The sequence below is a fragment of the Fusarium oxysporum genome, chromosome 2, assembly GCF_000149955.1.
Source record: "Fusarium oxysporum f. sp. lycopersici 4287 chromosome 2, whole genome shotgun sequence".
Classification (NCBI taxonomy): domain Eukaryota; kingdom Fungi; phylum Ascomycota; class Sordariomycetes; order Hypocreales; family Nectriaceae; genus Fusarium; species Fusarium oxysporum.
In genome coordinates this window covers 4058344-4077191 of record NC_030987.1, presented here as the reverse complement: position 1 = coordinate 4077191, position 18848 = coordinate 4058344, and the positions used below count along the sequence as shown (strand labels likewise).

General features: G+C 47.6%; 6 protein-coding genes and 1 non-coding gene across 13 annotated transcripts; 4 read left to right on the top strand and 3 right to left on the bottom strand.

The window, feature by feature from the left end:
* Window positions 1-10: 10 nt before the first annotated feature.
* FOXG_08644 (uncharacterized protein) lies at window positions 11-4923 on the top strand. Its single transcript, XM_018387662.1, has 3 exons — window positions 11-210; window positions 298-3086; window positions 3132-4923. The coding sequence occupies exons 1-3, from the start codon at window positions 177-179 to the stop codon at window positions 4842-4844; spliced, it is 4536 nt and encodes a 1511-aa protein (XP_018245552.1). The 5' UTR covers window positions 11-176; the 3' UTR covers window positions 4845-4923.
* A 181-nt stretch (window positions 4924-5104) lies between these two features.
* On the bottom strand, window positions 5105-5176 carry FOXG_19850. Its single transcript has one exon. It is a non-coding gene; the product is annotated as a tRNA-Thr (tRNA).
* A 3306-nt stretch (window positions 5177-8482) lies between these two features.
* FOXG_08643 (uncharacterized protein) lies at window positions 8483-11452 on the bottom strand. Of its 6 annotated transcripts, none has more exons than XM_018387659.1 (4): window positions 10612-11452; window positions 10142-10431; window positions 9421-10091; window positions 8486-9367 (listed from the first exon to the last, which is right to left on the bottom strand). In XM_018387659.1, exons 3-4 carry the CDS (start codon window positions 9720-9722, stop codon window positions 9199-9201), a joined length of 471 nt encoding a protein of 156 aa, XP_018245548.1. In that variant the 5' UTR covers window positions 9723-10091; window positions 10142-10431; window positions 10612-11452; the 3' UTR covers window positions 8486-9198. The 6 variants fall into 6 exon arrangements, with proteins under 6 accessions (XP_018245547.1, XP_018245549.1, XP_018245545.1 ...); XM_018387661.1 differs by having other exon boundaries at window positions 10695-11452; XM_018387658.1 differs by having other exon boundaries at window positions 8483-9367; window positions 9421-10431.
* On the top strand, window positions 10749-11122 carry FOXG_08642 (uncharacterized protein; the record flags this gene model as incomplete). The annotated part of the gene is made up of 1 exon (XM_018387655.1): window positions 10749-11122. The coding sequence occupies one exon, from the start codon at window positions 10749-10751 to the stop codon at window positions 11085-11087; it is 339 nt and encodes a 112-aa protein (XP_018245551.1). The 3' UTR covers window positions 11088-11122.
* Window positions 11453-12268: 816 nt separating the features above from the next.
* FOXG_08641 (uncharacterized protein) lies at window positions 12269-16372 on the top strand. Of its 2 annotated transcripts, XM_018387654.1 has the most exons (3): window positions 12269-13864; window positions 14134-14339; window positions 14570-16372. In XM_018387654.1, exon 3 carries the CDS (start codon window positions 15724-15726, stop codon window positions 16090-16092), a length of 369 nt encoding a protein of 122 aa, XP_018245544.1. In that variant the 5' UTR covers window positions 12269-13864; window positions 14134-14339; window positions 14570-15723; the 3' UTR covers window positions 16093-16372. The 2 variants fall into 2 exon arrangements, with proteins under 2 accessions (XP_018245544.1, XP_018245543.1); XM_018387653.1 differs by having other exon boundaries at window positions 14134-16372.
* A 374-nt stretch (window positions 16373-16746) lies between these two features.
* FOXG_08640 (uncharacterized protein) lies at window positions 16747-17571 on the top strand. Its single transcript, XM_018387652.1, has 2 exons — window positions 16747-17304; window positions 17353-17571. The coding sequence occupies exons 1-2, from the start codon at window positions 16764-16766 to the stop codon at window positions 17553-17555; spliced, it is 744 nt and encodes a 247-aa protein (XP_018245542.1). The 5' UTR covers window positions 16747-16763; the 3' UTR covers window positions 17556-17571.
* On the bottom strand, window positions 17560-18314 carry FOXG_08639 (uncharacterized protein). The gene is made up of 2 exons (XM_018387651.1): window positions 17920-18314; window positions 17560-17874 (listed from the first exon to the last, which is right to left on the bottom strand). Exons 1-2 carry the CDS (start codon window positions 18263-18265, stop codon window positions 17708-17710), a joined length of 513 nt encoding a protein of 170 aa, XP_018245541.1. The 5' UTR covers window positions 18266-18314; the 3' UTR covers window positions 17560-17707.
* Between the last annotated feature and the right edge of the window lie 534 nt (window positions 18315-18848).

Genomic DNA, 18848 nt, shown 5'->3' with positions numbered 1-18848 from the left:
TTCCGGCGCATGAAGATGAGCTAAGGGAGGTACCTCTACGTCAACAGGGGTCTCCAATCATTATCCACTGGAGCTCGTTCGGGACAGCTTTAGCGGTTCAACACCATCTCGATTGAGATACCTTCACTGTTACTTGGACAAACAGCAATGACAAGTGCGCATTCGAGCTGTTTGCCATGGAACAGCCATTCTCGACGTCAAAAGTGACTGGTAAGTCCTGAGCTTCTATGCCGTTTATTCCCCTGTAAACCTTATGCCTCCCTTGAGATGTCCGCTAACACGACACCTTGTCGCAAGTCGAGTACTTCGATCCTCACGATGTTTATAAACTCCTCGCCCCTGGGTTGATTCCTCGCTTACCGTTGCGAAACTTGAACTGGCAATCGCATGCTGGACCTCTACGATCTATTGATACACTTCACGTTGAGCTTCTTCAGGGGGATGACCCTGGATCAGCTTCTTCTCCTCATACCCTTCGACGATCAGGGAGCACGCTCGATGATGGCTTTCAACAACAGAACTTTGGTGGTCAGGCGTCTTCTGCTGATCAGATAGACGCGCAGTCTTTGCCTTCGAGGGCAATAGGGAGTCAAAGACGGCATCAAATTCCTGGTCTGCGGCGGACACCGTATCTTAAGGTGCTACTGGTGAGATGCGACGACAATGAAACATACAAAACCTCCGTTCGAGCAGAAATTCGAGAATGGATTAAGACTCAGATACCTTCATCAAGCAATCCGAAACGAAATAGCAAACAAGAGAAGCACGATGCGTTCGATTACTTGATTCTACACGTGGTGCTCCCCAATACGGTAGCGTCGACACAACCGAGGACCAGCTCTCGCTCGCAGGATACTTCAGAGAAGTCGACTCCGCGATGGCGCACCGGCTCAACACCTCTTCTGGAGAAGCTCCGTACCGACTTTTCTGGCCTTGGAAAGACGGCACCAGATCGAGTTGCACAGATCAGAATTGGAATCAACGATCTTCCGTACGATCAGCTACCGAGAGTCGTCCCCGCGGTGCCAACAGGGTATTCGGAAGATGAGCATGATGCTGAAAATGCTTGGGCGGAGCTCATTGCCAAGTTCAAGAGTCTTATTCTCACCTCATTCGACTTGCGCGTGACACAGTACGAAGAAGATATCAAGGAAAAAGACGGTCAACGAAGTTTACCGGGATGGAACTTTTGCACTTTCTTTATCCTCAAAGAAGGCTTGGCAAGAGGTTTCGAGAGTGTTGGTCTAGTAGAGGACGCCTTGGTGGGATACGATGAGCTCAGTGTTGGGCTTGACTCTGTTGTCAATGAACAAGCTGACGAAGGTTCGCCAACGAGACATGGAGGTGCAATGCTCAGCTACACCGAAGATCTCAAGGAGATTGTTAAAACCGCTCTTGCCAAAGCACCTGGTGGAAACACAGAAGACGAAGAGGCCGTGGATCTTCAGTCGAATGAGACTATCAAGGAGCAGTTTGATGAGATACCCATCAGTGCTACCAAGAAGGCTTATAGAGACAAAATTCTAGCCAACGATGTCTCAGTATTTGACTTCCGGTGTTATATATTTGCGCGACAAATGGCATTGCTCTTGCGGCTTGGAAACGCCTGGTCATCACGAGATGATCTGCTCGACAAGCTTAAGGAGCAACAGGATTCAGTCTTGCACGGAGTCGCGCCTCTGGCGCCCCCTCCTAAACATACTGAAGAAACAGAAAACCTGGCAAGTCTTGGTGAGATATGTCGAAGGACTTTACAGTTCATCCCGGCAGTTTCACAGATTATGCGACGAGACATTTTGACTGCTGTGGCATCTGACAAGTCTGATGAGGACGACTCTCCTATCGATCCTAACCTATCAGAAGTCATTGACAATGTGGTTGCATCATTCGCCTTCTCAGTTGCCCAGCAAATCCTTGCGCAGACAGCATCAAAATCTCTTCCTATCCCTCCCTCAACTCTTGCTCCACCTCAAAGTCAGGAGCAAAAGTCCTCCATCCCCGAGCCCAAGACTATGATGCATCCTGCCCGAACTACATCTCTTCATGTGTCAACAGGCCCAGCACCTGGGACTCGTCCTCCACTAAGCCCAGGGGTATTCCCAGGCCCGGGCATGCCAAAGATCAACAATGATCAGGAGTCACAATTTCTCAAGGCAGGTCTTGAAGATCTCGCCGCTAGACGCGCCGAGCTTTATATGCTGTCACGAAGCATTCTTGATGGTTTGGGTAAGAAGCGTGGCTGGAGTGATGGCTGGAAAGAAGCACCTATCATTGCAGAAGCTGAGGCAGACTTCGAAGAAATTAGTCTTGATGATCAACCTGCTGCAAGTGGAATTTCAGAGGAAATCCCCCCATTGGACGCTGGTGTAAACAACAATCTCCTCCAGACTGCCATTGATAACCCAGAGAATTTTTACCGTCTGTATGAGATTCTCACAGACAAGGCGCTTCGACACTATACTGTTGCAAACCATGATCACGCAGTGCAAGCAAGCATGGCAGATCTCGCTGTGCTCAACTTTTATCTCAAGGAGTATAGTACTGCTGCTTCCTACTTTTATCGAGCAACACCATTCTTCGGCGAGAGCGGTTGGACCTCGCTCGAGTTGTCTATGCTTGTCATGTATCTCCACTGTCTTCGTGAAATGAAGTCAAAGGATGACTACGTGCGTGTTGCTCTCAAGCTATTGACCAAGTCTTGTGCAGCTGAAAAGGAGCGGCTAGAACAACGCTCAAAACGAGTGTCAAGGCTCGGCAAGCCTGAGCCTGCGGATGCAATGTCTATGAAGGGAGTCGTTGGTAACTTGTTTGACCTGGCTTCGTCATTGTCTTCACAAGTCAAGGTGCACCTGTCGAACTTCTTCACAAACATCGAGCTTGCAGGTGCTCCTGAATATTTTGACAAGGAAGACAAATGCTCTTTGACCATCAATCTATGGTGTTTGTTGCCGGACGAAATTAAGTTGGATGGAATAGACGTGCGAGCCACAGCTTCTGAGCCGGGGCCTACTAAGGAGCTGCTTTTCTCAAGAAAGGGAGCCATTGTTCTACAACCTGGCCAGAATAGCATCACAGTGGAATGCACAGTAAGTTTCTCAACTCGTTATGAAAGACGATGCTAATGACTGCAGTCTGTTATCCCCGGAAAATACAAGATAGATCATCTTGGACTCTTCTCGAGCAACCTCTTCCTTCACTTTGAACGCGACATCAACCAACCACCTCCACAAACTACTGATATCTTCAAGCATCCCGAAGTCGTCATCTTTCACCGAGATGGTGCTCTTGATGTGCAACTTGTAGCTACAAGGCACACTTCCCTAGACAAGAACAACACATTGGACTTCACTCTCAACCCAGGCTGGAACTCAATCAAGAGTTGCGAGATCCGTCTCAGGCCCACCACTGGTGGCTTGCGGATGTTAACTCTTGAAGCTCAAGTTATCGATTCAGATGTTAAGTTTGCAAAGAAGCCCGAGGCGGGTGGTATCATCTACTTCAACGAGATTGCCGCTGAGTCAAGCATCACTCTACGATTCCCTTACTCGGTTGAGCATGATATCGCTGATGTGTCTGCTAAGGTCGACGTCGCGTACACGCTTGAGTCGGGTCAACAGTACACGTTTGCAAAGTCGATAATCATCCCCATCTCTCTGGCTTTAGGTGTCAATGTGCAAGATGTCTTCAAGCATAATGCACTTTACTCTCGGTTCAATGTGTCTACAGCGAGCCACAGCCCTCTACGCTTGTACAAGAGTGAACTGATGCCCTCGGATTTGTTCGAATCTGAGTTTGGCGTTCCTCCTGCTGATACAACAATGGTGTTTTCAAAACAACCCGCGACGCTACTTTATCGTATCAAGAGGAAGACTAACGTTAGATCGAGTAAACGGGCGGCGAGAACTATGTACTTGAAACTCTACTACAACATTCTCCAAACGGAGATCGAGGAGGCACTTGTTAAGTCCATCTTTGATGCTCTTGACGATCCTTCTTTAGCATCGTTCTCGAAACTCATCACATTGCTGGTTGTGAGAGAAGCAAAGTCCCTGCAACCCATTGATCTCGAGCGCGCTGCACTTCTTGGTGCAGTGCCTACGGCCTTTCTGGCTGACGTTCCTTGGGACAAGTACTTTGCTGGCATTGGACGGGTACCTGGAACGCAGGTGGATGCAACCGAGAAGATCTCAACTGCTATAAGGAAATGGCAAGCCTCCAATCCCCAGGTTCAAATCTCAGCGGCGCAGCCTGATAACCCCTGCACACTTCTCATCCCGGTCGAGATACCTTCGCTGCCGATTCTACATACAGCAGATATTGAGCTGCAAACTCCGGTAACGGAACTGATGGATCAGAAACCCGGTGCTGTCCCAACTGTGGCGGTTAATCAGATGCTTCCAGCTACACTGCATCTTAGGTGGACGCAGATATGGGACACTGAGATGCAACACAAGAAGGATGTGGAGTACAGTTATGAAGTCGCTGCCGCAGGAGATACATGGCTTCTCGGTGGCCGTCGAAAAGGTCACCTTGTCATTCCAGGTTCAAAGAAGGACCCTCTGTCCTCAACATCCGACACGGAAGCTGAAATTCCACTCATAATGATTCCCCTTCGAGAAGGTTGGCTACCATATCCTGGTATTGAGATCCGGGAGGTCAAGGATGGAGTCGAGAATCAGGCTCAGACTTGTGAAGTTGACTTTAGAAACTTGGGAGAGTCGATACGAGCTGTGGGTGAGAGGAAGGGTGTGACGGTTAGCTTAGATGCAAGCGGACCTGGAGGAGGGCCGTTGGTGTTGGAGAGTGAAGAGCCAAAGAGGGAAAGGGGAAGGATAGTTGCTTAGACATAGGTGTATAATAACGAGTGCCATTTCGAATTGGAATCGTATCAGCGTTGTCTCAACCTTTCCTCCAGTTACACCCAGCATGTGAGGTCACAGTTGCCAGAAGAAGGAATCACAAACAGGGCCAGCCAATGGCAACCAAGCGGCCCGACCCCGGATTCTAGCTCTAATTCTACCACGAGGCAAAAAGACATGATATTACGATCTATCGAGGAAGCAAAAACAGAGGACTCAACTGTCTGAGACAGCTGGGGTAACGATGCCCCGTACTGGAATCGAACCAGTGATCTTCGCATTACGAGTGCGACGCCTTACCACTTGGCCAACGGGGCCGGGGCGTGTCGTCCTCTTGTTGGCATGCTCGCTTAGTTTTGGTGTTTATATTCACGACGAGAGAGTGCATGGTGTTTTGAGGATGCGAGAATTTGGAATCGTTGATGTTGAGTGAAATGCTGGCTCTGAGTGTGAGTTGGGGCGGTTGACAGATGTGGTGGCCAAACGAGAATGTATTGACTTGGCGAAAGCAAGTGGAAAGACTCTTGCTTGGTGAACTTAGAGAGGTTGTAAGTTCTTTCGTAAAAAAGGGAAAACATGCTTGATGCTGCTTGCTTACTGGTCGCTGTTTTTATTAAAAGGGCTTCTTTGACTGTTAGAAATGAGAGACTATTGGAAGGTTGAGAGGAAAATAATACTGAAATGTCAATAATGTGAAGAAGAATTGTTCATGTTTTCGGTTTGATGTTTGCTGAAAAAAAAAAACCCCCCGACGTTGTAGGACGAAAGTTTTTCTCATCTGCCAGTGGCCGCCACGGCTTTGCCACTCACTTACAAGTCATGTTCCTGCATAACCGTCAAACACTAATCCATTTGCTACTATCGAGCGTTTGATTTCATATTTGTATCTTGAGCTTGAATTGCTCTTTCAGATCTGGTTTATCCATGCAATAGCTGCGCAGCAGCATTTCCGCTCCAGTGATATTTAAGTGATGAAGCTGAGCGCCTTGGATATCAGAGTAGCGAACTTTAACCTCGATATCATAACCCATCTTGACGTAACACTAAGGTACGAGCAAAAGAGTTAGGGGGAGTCACTGTCGGGTTGACCTTGGAGGAGGAAGATCCTCCAAAGAGGTAGATCTTTAAAGGATGCTTAGGCCCAGCTGTCTTAATCAAACCAGGACTGGTAGTCGTCAGGTTACTTCTAGCAGTCGGGGAATTTCCACCGTCTATATCGAATTCCCACCAGTCCCTTATGTCTGCAACAAGTTCTGCTACATAGCAATGGGCGGCAGCAATTGATATTTACAACAGGAAATCCGAACTTGAGCTGACTCGTCACTCATCTCTCCTGCACAGAAGCTGCGATGATTTGATCCCAAAGGCTGGTGTATCGTGAGGATGCTGGTAGCAAGTGCGGTGTAAGAGAAAGCCAGCATAACATGGGAGGCGATGTCCCAGATGATATCTATCAGCCTATCAAGTCTAAAGGGCGAGTCGCAGTGGCAATGGCATTCGTGGGCAGGAGTATAAGGTGATCTTGCGGCAAGGTACTTAGAGGCGAGGTCGATCGCCAAGTGCCCGCACTCAATATCACTACTTTCTTAGAGTTCATTGACATCCTGATATTCGGATAGATCATAGAAGCAGGAGCCCAGGATGCTCCCTATTTTGAGAACGCCTCGATGCCGAGTGGCCTGGGCGTCGACGTCCCTCCCTTCGAATATCTAGATCCTGAAGTCTTTCCCTGGTCGTTGATCAGAATGAGCCAAGTATTTACAAAATGTCTATCAAAACAGACATAGAACACCAACGAATTTATTGAGAAAGTTTTCTTTTCTCGGCGTCGTCTGAGTAGTTAATCTTACTTGAATCCAATTGTCTATTGCTTAGCGTGTCATGACAAAATACTGGCGCGCTGAGAAAAGGACTTTAATACCGAGGACATCAGGCATGCGAAAGCCAGTATTATATATGGCAGCCAATCTATCATAGACCCTTGAGAATGCTGTTAGGCTAAGCCATTTCACTGTTTCCCCCATCTCTTGCTTTTCGTCCTTTACCCATTAGAAAGGAATCACTCCTCCCATTCGGTTTCGTCCGAGATATAGTCGATGGATATCACTCAAACGCTCTGAGCATCTGCTGGTGGTGTGGTGGTGGTACTGGATAGGAGCCCGACGACACCACTGACGACGATACAGAAGAACTGGAATCACAATTCGCTCGTTCATGGTTAACGAATGAGTTCAGCACGATGAGTAGGAAGGATGCTAGCCGCTATTGGGAGGATATGTGATGTCGATAGATGCTGAATGGCGGACTGACCCCAGTTTCTGCCTATTAACAAGAGCAACTTTCACATTTCTCTAGGGATGGATATTCGAAATGGCATGGACTTTAGTTGAAGTGACTTTGGTATTGCGATTGGCCGTGTGCCTTCTACTCGCTGTCTCAGGGCACAAGATCCATACGGCGTAGTCTTCAGGTGCAGTGGAGGAACTCTACGTATAAAATAGATGATGGTTTTAGCATTTATTGTATCAATGAGTATGATGCTGGTGAATGTGTACATACGCAAGTCGCATCCCAGATCTGCTGTCGCTTAAGTTTACAGACACAGACACCATCTGGAGTTGTCTTTAGGTGAAGGAATATTTCGACTCTGGCCATGGTTGAGCTATCATCTAATATCCGACTACTAGTTTTAGATAGAACGGTATTAGATCAATACAAAATTGCCTTATCGCCTGTATTTATCAGATAACAGGGTGTCCATTGGTTGATAAGCTATTGTACAATCGAGTAAGCTTGCAGGCAGTCTTGAACAAGCTGCAAATAACACAATTGCGATACATATACACAAGGACAAAAGAATCAGATTCTGAAACGCATTTACAGCGCAACGTTAGTACATCAGCTGTATGGTGATTGCAATCAGAGGTCTAGACTAGTTCGCCGAATTATCTAGCGCGATATAGCTTTGACCTAAACTCCCCAGCTGATCAATATAATAGCTACATTAGTCTATCTACTTTTCAGCTGTCATACTATCGTATTATATTGATTTCATTCTTGCCACCAGCTAAGCAAGGGAACTAGTCTAGTTCTATCTGAGACAAATGCCGTCAGTATTCGGCCTCCCATCAACACTCGTCTCACCGATACACTTCGGCTGCACAATCCCCTGTCACTTCACTTCCAGACTTCCTCTAGCACCATCATGCAAACATATTTTTTCTCGCACCGATAAACTCATCGTACACCGGTGAAACCGAACACATGGCCGGCAATGGCATCAAACTTTTTTATCATCAGCAGCCACATAAATTTTCCTGCAAAAGCAAAATTCCAGAAGAACTCTCTTCTCCACACCCGGAAACAACACGGCAACTAATGGAAAAATTCTAGATGCACCAAGCAACAGGTGGATAACGTAATAAACCCCGAGTCAGGTTCGGGCCCTCCCAGCGTGGAGACTGCGTTGGTGATGGGATCCATGGATGCACTAATGTATGAAGGGACATACCCGGTCTATCCATCTTGCAGGTTTGCAGAATATCAATGTATGAACGGGGTTAGTTCAGTTTAAGATGAATCCAATGGTGGAGATGTAATTATCACAAGGGTTCAAATCGGAATATTTGTTGAAATCTCGATTTTATTGACAACTCTCAACTCACGGTATTGCATTGGTATCATTCTGTAAAGGCAAAGACCAAGACACTTCACTCAAAACAATGATGATACTCTTTTTACGAACCTCACTCCGTGCCCCCTGGCAGATATATGTCAGTAACCCATACCCGTCACTCCACTCTGAGCTTCTCTCTATAGAAGCTACAGTAATCAAGCCGTATAATAATACCATGGTACAATACAAAAACACCAGACATTCATCCTAGTCCTTGTATGCTGCAAGCTCAAAACGCCAAACCAATGCGCGAACAAAAGGGTACAGTGACCCCGACAAGACGTAGCGCAATGCAGGTGATGCAATATCATGCAAAACCGAGAAATCCAAAGCTCCAGTGTGCTCCCACCGTGCGATGATCCATTCATCATGAGGGATCGATCCCAACTGCTCCCGGTTTCATAATGCGTTAATGTACAGTGAAATGCAAATGTAATGTTTTTTTCCTCTGCCCTAAGAGGTAGAGTTCAAGAAACTGCGCTGTCAAGGCGCGGGTATCATGCCCACACTGGGCCCTAAAAAGTCGCGAATCCCAAGTATAATGTCGAATGCTTCTAAAGTGTTGGTGTAGATGTAGATGTAGTCACATCTAGCCCGTCGAATCGATGTATGATGGTTGTGAATGGAAAGTCAAGACATTATGTCTGATGTCTTGAGGTAGACTTATTTCTTGCGTTGGCTGCTCGTCGCTGTGATCTTGCTAGTGCTCATCAAGTCGCCAATGTACTTTTGCAAGAACTTGTTGTTGTTATCGAGCTTGTCATGTTCTTCGCGGACGGCTTCGATGCGGTTGAAGATTGTGAGGAGAGAGTCCTGTAATGCCTTGGCGTGTCTATGAAAGTCAGTGATAGCTCTGAGCGAATTGCTCAATTGTGAAATCTTTACCTTCGCATTTCTTCGCGCGCAGCCTTTCCAATCCTATCAAGATCCTCACTCGTTCTCCTGGGGCTCATCGCCCTGACGTCATCTGGGCCAAAGTCAGGCTCGAGAGGACCAACTGCTGAGCTGTCGCGAGGGACAACTAGAGGGCCGCTGCTTTTCCGTTGAGGTAGGCCAGGTCGGACAGGGACGGGCTGGTGAATAATGGGCTCGTTGTTGTCTTCAGGGCTCGATGAGGTGGAGGAATCTGATCGTGCGATTGCATGAGGGTGCTCTGCAGGAGCATTTGGGAGTTCGTTGACTGCCATTATAGTATAGTATGGTGTGTGGGTGAAGTGGTGGTTGTCGCTCGATTCAAATAACTCGTAATAAGTCGTAACTTGTCGCACAGAATATACGAGGTTATTGCGACATCCACAATCGTGTGACGACACAGATAACAGTAATTAGGGGGCACCAAAAGTCAACCTGAATAGCTGACTCAATGGATTGATGGTATGTCGGTGTAGGTGTCCCAAGAGTCGCGTGAACTCGTCGTCGAGGGGTGTTGTGGAGAGGGGCAAGTCGAGACCAAATAGTTCCACGTGGTTTAAAGGTCTCGAAGTTGGAGCATGCACGCTTGCGAGGGAGGCAACGATTTCGGATCCACTAAGGGTGTGATGAGGCTGGATTGTGTTCTAGAGGGCGTTTAGAAGGCGGACTCGACACGCGGAGAGGCCGATCAGACTAGCTGCAAATGAATTCGAAACTTGATCGCGATTGAAATCGTGGCTTCGTTAGCGGTAGATAAGATTCGCAAAGGCTTGTGTTTTGAAGATATCGTGGGTTTGGTGGCTTCAGTCGTGGATTGTGTTCTCGAAACGGGAGGAATGGGTGTGGTTGAGTGCGGGTGTTAGAGTTTAGTCGTCGGAGCTGAAGATGCTGGCGGCAGGTAGCGGTCAGAGAATACTAGCCTGCTTTTGCTAAAGAATTGAAGCAGGTGGTGGAAGGCTTTGTTGAATTGCGGAGGGGAAGACCCTGCAAAAGCGAGCGCAAATGTCAGCAGATGAAAGGAACGAAGAGTGAGAATTGGAATTGTTTGATGGCAGGGGCAGCATGCGAAAATAAAAAGCAAATGCAATGTAATAGAGAGCAGCAACGTCACATTCAAGGATAAATGCAGGTGCGTGGGTGAGTGAACAAGAGGGGATAACTAACAGTAACAGATTGGAAAATGAATAATAATCAAGTCAAGAGAGAATAATGATAACTGATAGAAAGAAGAATAAAAGAAGACCAACCAAAAAAGTTAAACGTTAAAAGTTAAATTGAAAGAATATGACGAATAAGTCAGAATGACCAATCCCGGCAGTGGCAATATATTCCAAGGCGCAAACAATCATGAAAGTCCAGGAGGCAATAGTTCGGCCAACGGTTGCGGACAGGGCAAGGCAGGAAGGACCCTTCTTTTGAAATGGCAACGGGCGAGCGATGGCAATGGCGAGACAGGGCAGGGCAGGCAGGGCAGGCAGGGCAGGTTAAGGTCGGGTTCGGAGTGGAAGTGGCAGGTGGCAGGTGCTAGGTGGCAGGAAGGAAGAACCCGGCCAGCAGAAAAAGAAGGAGCGAACCCAGAACAGAAAAGGAAGAGACAAAAGAGGGGAAGGGGATGGACGAAATGGGGATGGGAATGTTAAAGTGGATTTCTCGTCAATTTGATAATTTCGCTGGACCTCAAGCTGAGGGTCATCACTACTTCACTAAGGTAAGGTAGGCGTCGGGATATTTTTCTAGTTCTCTCTCTCTACTGTATGTACGGCGACAGTACCTACAGTGTGCCACTGGGGGGTTCGCAGCAGGGCCTGTACAGACACGAGGAGCAGGTACCACTTAATGCTCCGTAGGGCCAGGAAAACCGGCAGTCGAATAATAATGGGCTCTAGAAGAAGGAAAAAAGACACAGCAGCTGGCAGCTACAGTATCATCGTGTCTCCCAAGGATGAGGATGGGAGGAGACCCTTGAAAAGATACAATGGGCTTGGGGGCCCAAATGGGGAAAGTGACGACTGAATAGGGAGTCATGAGACTTGAGATCGACGCCCCTCGGTACAGCAAAGACCATCCTGGTGCAAGTGTTTTATCGCATGAAATTATATGGGACTATACCTATGCGGTCATCTGTCATCGGGTATCCTGACCCAGGCATTCAATGTCGCGGTCCAGCAGGAAACAGCATCCTTAGATTGGATGACAGTGGCACCAGCGTTCTCCCACGCGACTCGACAGCCCCCAAATGGAAGGAAGCTTATGGAAGCTCACCTCACTGGCCCTGCCATCGCTGGGTGCAGAGGTACGTATCTCCTCCACAGAAAAACTGACCTCATGCTGCACCCAATATTGAGATGTTCATTTTCAACACCATAGGCTTCGCAATTCACGAACGTCGTTATTTAACGAAATCAAGAAAACCCCTCACTATGAGTATCACCGTGCGTGCTCCTTATTGATACAACCACTTTTACAATGTCAATCAAATCACCCTGCCTAATTTGAAAAACAAACAAACCCCCGCCCCTAGGTAGGCCAAGAGTTTAGACGACCACAGGGAAACGACCCGAGCCTCAGATACCCCCAAGGCCAAGCCTCCTCGTGAGAAGGCCTAACAGAATTTGGCCGATCAGCATTCAGTCGTGACGCAATTGTTGGCCCTTGCAGACCACTGTTGAGGCCCGCTTCTGGAGGCTGAATCCCTGCAATAGACGCTGGGTGCCTATCAGCTAGCCAGCCTCGGTGGGTTTTAGAGGGCTCGGAGGACTTTCAGTGGAGAGGCGACCTTCTAAGATTCAGGGCATGTCCACTATGACAGCCGTTGCTGGGCGCACAACAGCACGGGCGGTAGTCTTCTCTGACAGCGAATGAACTTTTCCTCTCTTTCTTCTTGTTTGCTAGAGATCGTCGGTTCTTGTCTTCGCGCCAACCATTCCATCTTTGATACACTATCGTGATTGGGTTTGAGTTGGCCGTTTTTCTTTATGTTGGGCCCTCTAAGTGCCCACCGAGACTCAAAAAGATACTGTTGCAGGTTGAACGCAACTGCGACAGAATGTCTAATACCGACCAACTATTATAATACAGTGTTTATCACTGTCTATTCGTTGGGCTGATCCTTGAGCGGTGTCAGTCAGGGCGCCGAGTTCGGTACTGATTTGCAACTCTTGTGACTTGACCTGCAAATCTTTGTCTGAATTGTCACTCGAAGGAACCCTTCTGGTACATCGCTCAAAGATCATTGCCGGTCAACGACTTAGCTGATCGCATTGCAACTCCTACCAAACCCAACAAGTCGGAATGACAAGGAACAAAAGCGGCCAAGGATACTCTCGAGTATCAAATTGGCTGTACCTGGACTTACACCGCACACTCGGGTTCTACAGCCCTCTTAGGTGCGGTTTTAGCCTCTTTTGATCCTATGGTTCATCAGTGCTTTACAGCTTTGGCTTGCATATCCGTCTGATCTCTCCCGCAGTGCGTTAAGCCATCAGTCTGCGTCATTCATCCCTTTCACTCACTGGTTATGGGGTTACATTTCACTCCGCCCTCGGAAACACAAGGCGCCGTCCAGCAGCGAGGGTCCAGGTACCCCTTCGACTAGTCAGTCTGATGTCATGGATCTGCATTCTGCCGCGCCAACTTCCCTACAGAGTCCCAAGGTATCAGGTCTTGCAGGCTCAAGGGCGAAACATGGCCAATATCACAGTATAGTATTCTCTAAAGATCAACGGTCAACGAAACGGTCACCGTCTTTCGAAACCTCCAATCACTGCCTATCACTCTCACTTTCCAGGAACGCACAGTCCAAGACGGTCCCTTTTGCTGCAAGTTTTTCGCGCCCCTCTGATAATGATCATCAGCTCCTTGACTAGGTCCGCAAATCGCAATCTTCTCGTCATTCCTCGCACCGTCCCAGCGTCTATACAAGGGTGTTGGTATCGTTTTGGAAGAAACGTGGAAGAAAAGTGGTTCACGGTTGTAAGCGACTGACAGCGACAGGATACTTCATCCTGGACCTTTCTCCTGTCGTTTAGGCAGGACCGTTGTTCTCGCCTGGATGTTCCCCGTGACAAGGTCGCAGTGTAATGCCGGACCTGTCAGAAGTGAAGTCATCGTGAGAGGTCTCCCAAGCCAAGAACTTGAGGCAACAGCGATACGCTCAATGTCACAGCACCTTTTGGTCTTGACAGTGGTCTCATTCTCATAAGATCATATTGTTTTTTTTCCCAACGTCATCTTGCCCCAAGCTTTCGCCTGCGAGCTGACTGACTATCGCTCGGAGACACTTATTCGGCCGAGCGGTTGTTTTATAGGGGTCCCTATATCGCTACCGATAAAAATGGGTGCATGGGGGTCAAACCTGTCAAGGTCGCGTTTAACCCGTTGGGCAGCGATTCGGCTGTCAAGCTTGCGAGCCTCAATGGTAAGTGACAGGTAGGATTATTCGTTTCGTTCCCCTCCAAACCCTCTTTTCTCTTCGAATGTGCTCAATGAGGATGTTCACGATGATTCGGAGAGAAAAATAAAAACGCCGATGACCCAACAACTTGTGGTTCCTCAGCACAGATTACAGTTTGATGTTGTCGGTGTCATTGAAACATGTTTTCAGTGGACGAAAGTACTTTGATCAACGTCCTGCTTGCCTCTGATGTTGCCCTCACTGATGCCGATCCTCTTCTTTTCGTTCGTTAGTTGTCCCACATCTTGAAGTTCATCTCGGAAATCCTTCTCCATTTCTGTCAAAAGGTCCACCCATGGTCGGCTCTTGGCAATCCCGCCCCGCTCACACTTCTTGGCCCCCATCCCCGTGAGAAGAGACCATCAATCTAGCGGTGGACGATAGGTCCTCGAGGGGAGAAGCAGTCACTGTCACTGTGACGGAGATGCAGACCAGTGTGGTGAGCCTTGTCTCAGCCCCGGAGCTGAAGCTCAGTCTGATCGGGTGGCTGATGCCGGTTATCTTGGTTCCCGTTGATGGGTTTCACCAGTTGAACTTTCACCAATACCACAATTCCAATGATTCGCACTCATCATTGTTGCGTTTTCAGTCTCGACCAGTGCCCCTTTGACGATGCAACGTTTATCAGTCGTCGGTCAACGTGTACATCAACTGATGATCTTAACACAGAGCATAACGCCCTTGACACCCCTTGACTTGATATGCACACTTTGACAAGCACCCCGCTCTGCCCCAGTACTGGTACTACAGTTGACTGGAAACACCAACCAGATGTTCGTGAACTGTAGACGGCATTATCGGCATCCAAAACTTTGGATACACGTTTCAGGAACTATGAATCATCGGAAGCATTGTCTCAAATTCTCGTGATGATGCTGTACGACCATATCGATGAGCATCTCTTTTCTTTTTACGAGCTTTGGCTGTTGTGTAACACTCTGCCCGCTCCTCCGGCATCCTGAGTGACAATCTCTTGCGATGTTATCCGTCCTGCCCTCTAACTTGGCTCGTCAAGTGACTCTGAGCCGTCGGATCGGCGGGCTGCATTTACAGTTTAACTCTACCGACGCAAGGCGATCTCAAGGACGTGTTTGTGACTGAGAGGAATGCCTCTAGCACTTTCGAGCTGTCACCTTGTCTGATTAGCCATGTTATATCCCTTGACACTAGCCAACGTCTGCCACGACATGAAACAACTCATACTAAACATGGGTTTTGGTAGCCGCCCCCATATATCGATTGGCATTCGTCAATATCCATCACTTCAGATGCAACTCAATATCGAGCTTTAGTTTCCCCATGACCTCTTATGAGCTTGATGCAAGAGTCCTAGTGGGCGTTTAGAGTCACCAATACCTCGTGAGCGCAGATCTTAATCCTGCATATCTCACCGTGATTCCTATCAATTCTGCGCATAGCCTTTGGCAACGGTAGGAGTCTGCTTGTTGTGCATTTTTAGCTCAAACGGTTGCATTCAAGCGGATGCACTCTGCCTAGGTAAGCTGCAGGCTCCCTTCACGGGGTCAGCACCGTTCCCGTTGCAAATGCCTTGGGCTATGTCGAAGCAACTTGTCTGTCTTGAAGAGCCAAGCTATGATGATTATTTCGATTGCCTTTTCCAAGGCAGTATGGAGGCTTGCTCTCTTTGGCAGGAGGTTTAGACAATAACGTTGCTGCATTTGTCATATGTCAGCTTACCAATGATATCATTGTGTTCTCGTCATTTAAGGCAATGGCTATGTTTCTGGAGGATTTAAGGCTGTGTCGGTCGATTCTGAGCCCAAGTGCGACAGTATCGATCACCTCTCTGTATTTCATTCGCAATGGAACAGTTTGAATTTCACCCCGCTACCACATCTTTCAATCGTGTTTGGTCGACTATCGAGCCGGGCGTCGATGAACTAGTCCTCAACGAGGACTCGCAGACAGGCAGACGTACAACATTACAGCGATGGCAGCCTGGCGCCCGCAATCAGCAGGACATTTTTATCCACAACTACGTTGAGGAAATTTTCATGGTTGAGGGTGATTTGTACGACCAGAATCTGCAGCAGGGTTGGGAGAAGGGCGCCTATGCGTACCGAAAGCCCGGAATGCGGCATGGTCCTTTCAAGAGCGAGCGTGGATGTTTGATGTTTATTGTCTGTATCCCCGTGGATACGAATGGTAAAGAGGCTGGGGATAGAGTCTGACGGGTAATCGCATTATTCCCGTTGGAGTTTTCGTATCCTGCAGCTCAAAGGGTCTCTGCGGTGCTTTGCATGCGGGTGATTTCTGTGAGTCAATATAGGGTCGGACTGGTATCGGAAGGGAGAGGTTTGGGACCGGTGCCGAAGTCCGGGTTTGGTTATCGGTCTTAACGAGTACAGAGGTCGCTTTACTGCAAAGACAATCAATTTGGAGCATTAATGGAAATCAATCCATAGTAGATCAGTATCGTATGTATGCACAATTCATCTTGTTGAATCTCAATATCTAGTTCTAAGGTGCTTGAGCGAATCATAGGCAGATCAAGCAGGACATATGTGGCATATATAGAGCGACAGTATCTCATGGTATACTGACCCGAAAGCTTACCCAATAGATACATCTAGCCCATAGGATATTTTTTATCTTTTTCATTTGAATGCTTCCTAAACTGATATTGAGACAAGTCTAGAAGGCATATGGTGCAAGCCCGAGAGTTCGGTCATGATAAATCGGCCTCGGTGATATCAGCTCAACGCCAACATCTTTCCCGATCTCAGTTACCGTATTCAGCTCGTAAACAGATCCGGTTGACTCATTCTTGATGTATATAAGAAACAGAAATTCTTCTGACTTCAAAACATTATCACCGCCTTCATCATCAACTTCCATCACCATGGCACCATCACCAACAGCCCTGCAAGCTTTAGAGGCAAGTCCTCGCGTCCACGGTCTCTTAGCCCGCCTACACGCCGAATCAGAGGCTCAAGAAAAGACCCTCTCTCAAAGCTGGTTCTACTTCAAATATCTCTTCGGCTTCTACTTCACCGGTAAAACATGGTCTACATCTGCCGACGCCCACATGAGCGATAAGTTCGTCGCTCTAGAGCAAGATAAATGTCTTTTCATGTATCTTATCGCCCGCAGTATAAACGCGAAGAACATCGTTGAGGCGGGAACTAGTTTTGGTGTTTCGACGATGTATCTTGCTCTGGCGGTGGGGCAGAACGTTAATGCTATGAGAGCAAGGGATGATAAGGTTGCGGGGAGAGTCATTGCTACGGAGTGGGAGAGTAGTAAGGCTGAGAGGGCGAGAAAGCATTGGAGTGAAGCCGGTGAAGAGGTTGAGCCGTGGATTGAGCTGAGGGAAGGAGATTTGAGAGAGACGCTGTCGGAGGAGGGTATGCCTGAGGAGATTGACATGATGCTCCTTGATAGTAAGCTCCAAGAGCCTTAACTTTTGAAGTAATACTAATGCTGTTCAGCTTGGATACCAATGGCTCTTCCAGCTCTGGAGATCATCAAACCTCGTCTGAAGAGAGGTGCTATCATTCTGGCTGATAATACTAAGATGGCTAAGGCGCTGTACAAGGAGTTTTTGGATTATATTCATGATCCGAAGAATGGATTCAAGACGACTACTACGGCTTATAGTGGTGGACTTGAGATGATAGTTTATCTCCCTTGATATGGATCTGGAGATAATGTTGATTTGTGGTTGGAATTGAGATGAAAGTCAGAAGTGAAGATACAAAAGCTATAAGGAGGTTATCTGATACACGGGATGTTTTAAATGCACTTAAGATTTATAAGAACTTAAGAACATGTGTGATCCCCTCATTATAGTGAAAAGTCGAGGCGGGATGCCAGTCTCCATGTATACCAAAGATGAGCCCCAAGACCAATCAAGTTCAAGTGAATACACATAGCATGCGAAGTCCTAAATCTCTTCTTGATAGCCTCCATCGCAGAACTCGGCCCCTCCACCGCCTTCCCTTCCAGTGTCCCTATCCCGTTAGCTTTTATCCGACATAAGCAAAGAAGTAACTTACCCTGCTCAACACGATCCAACATCAACTGTCTCGTCCTCGGTCCAAACACCATAAGGTTAAGCCCCGAGACAAATCCAGATATCGCAAATGGTATCCAATCGCTCTTGTGCTCAATAAGTGAGAGAGCACCGTACGGAGGTAGTGTTATGGCCGTGAGGAAGAGGAGAAGAGCTTGGCCTTGGAAGAATATGGGGAAGAGGTTCTTTTGTAAGTTGATATATGGAGTTCGTGGGAGGTGTTTGAAAGTGACTTTTGTGATGATGAAGGTTTGGTAGAGTTGAGAGCCGAGAAGAGTTGAGAAGGAGAGGAGGTGGACTGGTGCGAGGAGTGTTGTTACGATGGCCATTTTGTTGTATGTTGAGTTACTTCAGAGGTTTTGGTTTGTTGGTATTTTGATATAAATGTAGGATGGCATTTGGAGGTGGTGTTGGGCGTTTCTTATACTTGGAGTTGAGGTGTCGTTGATTGGCGTGTGTTAGATCCGAAGCCATTCGGAAGTTAAGCTTACGTCTGAGATGCGGCGTCACAAAGAGTGTCATTCGTAATCGGCCAGTATTGATTTGAGCATGTAGATACTGCAGCAAGATACCATAAATGTCTTTTCAATCAACCAATGTCCCGTCCATATTGTTGTAGTACAGAAACAGGCAACATCTTGATTAGAATAAACTGACGCAAGCATATGAGACACATAGCTTCGTTCATAACGCATTACGGCACTTTGTTTTTTTATAACCATATGGTTTCATATATTCTATACCATGAGCCTATTATGGAAGTCTACCCAGTCCTCCAGCCCCGGATATGCCATGACCGCCAACGCCGGTCAGCTCTTAACCCCGGGCCGGATCTCAAGACCCACTCCAATATCCGGCCCCGTTCGGCAGCAGAAGACTGCTTCGGATTCATAGCCAGGTAAGACAAAAGAA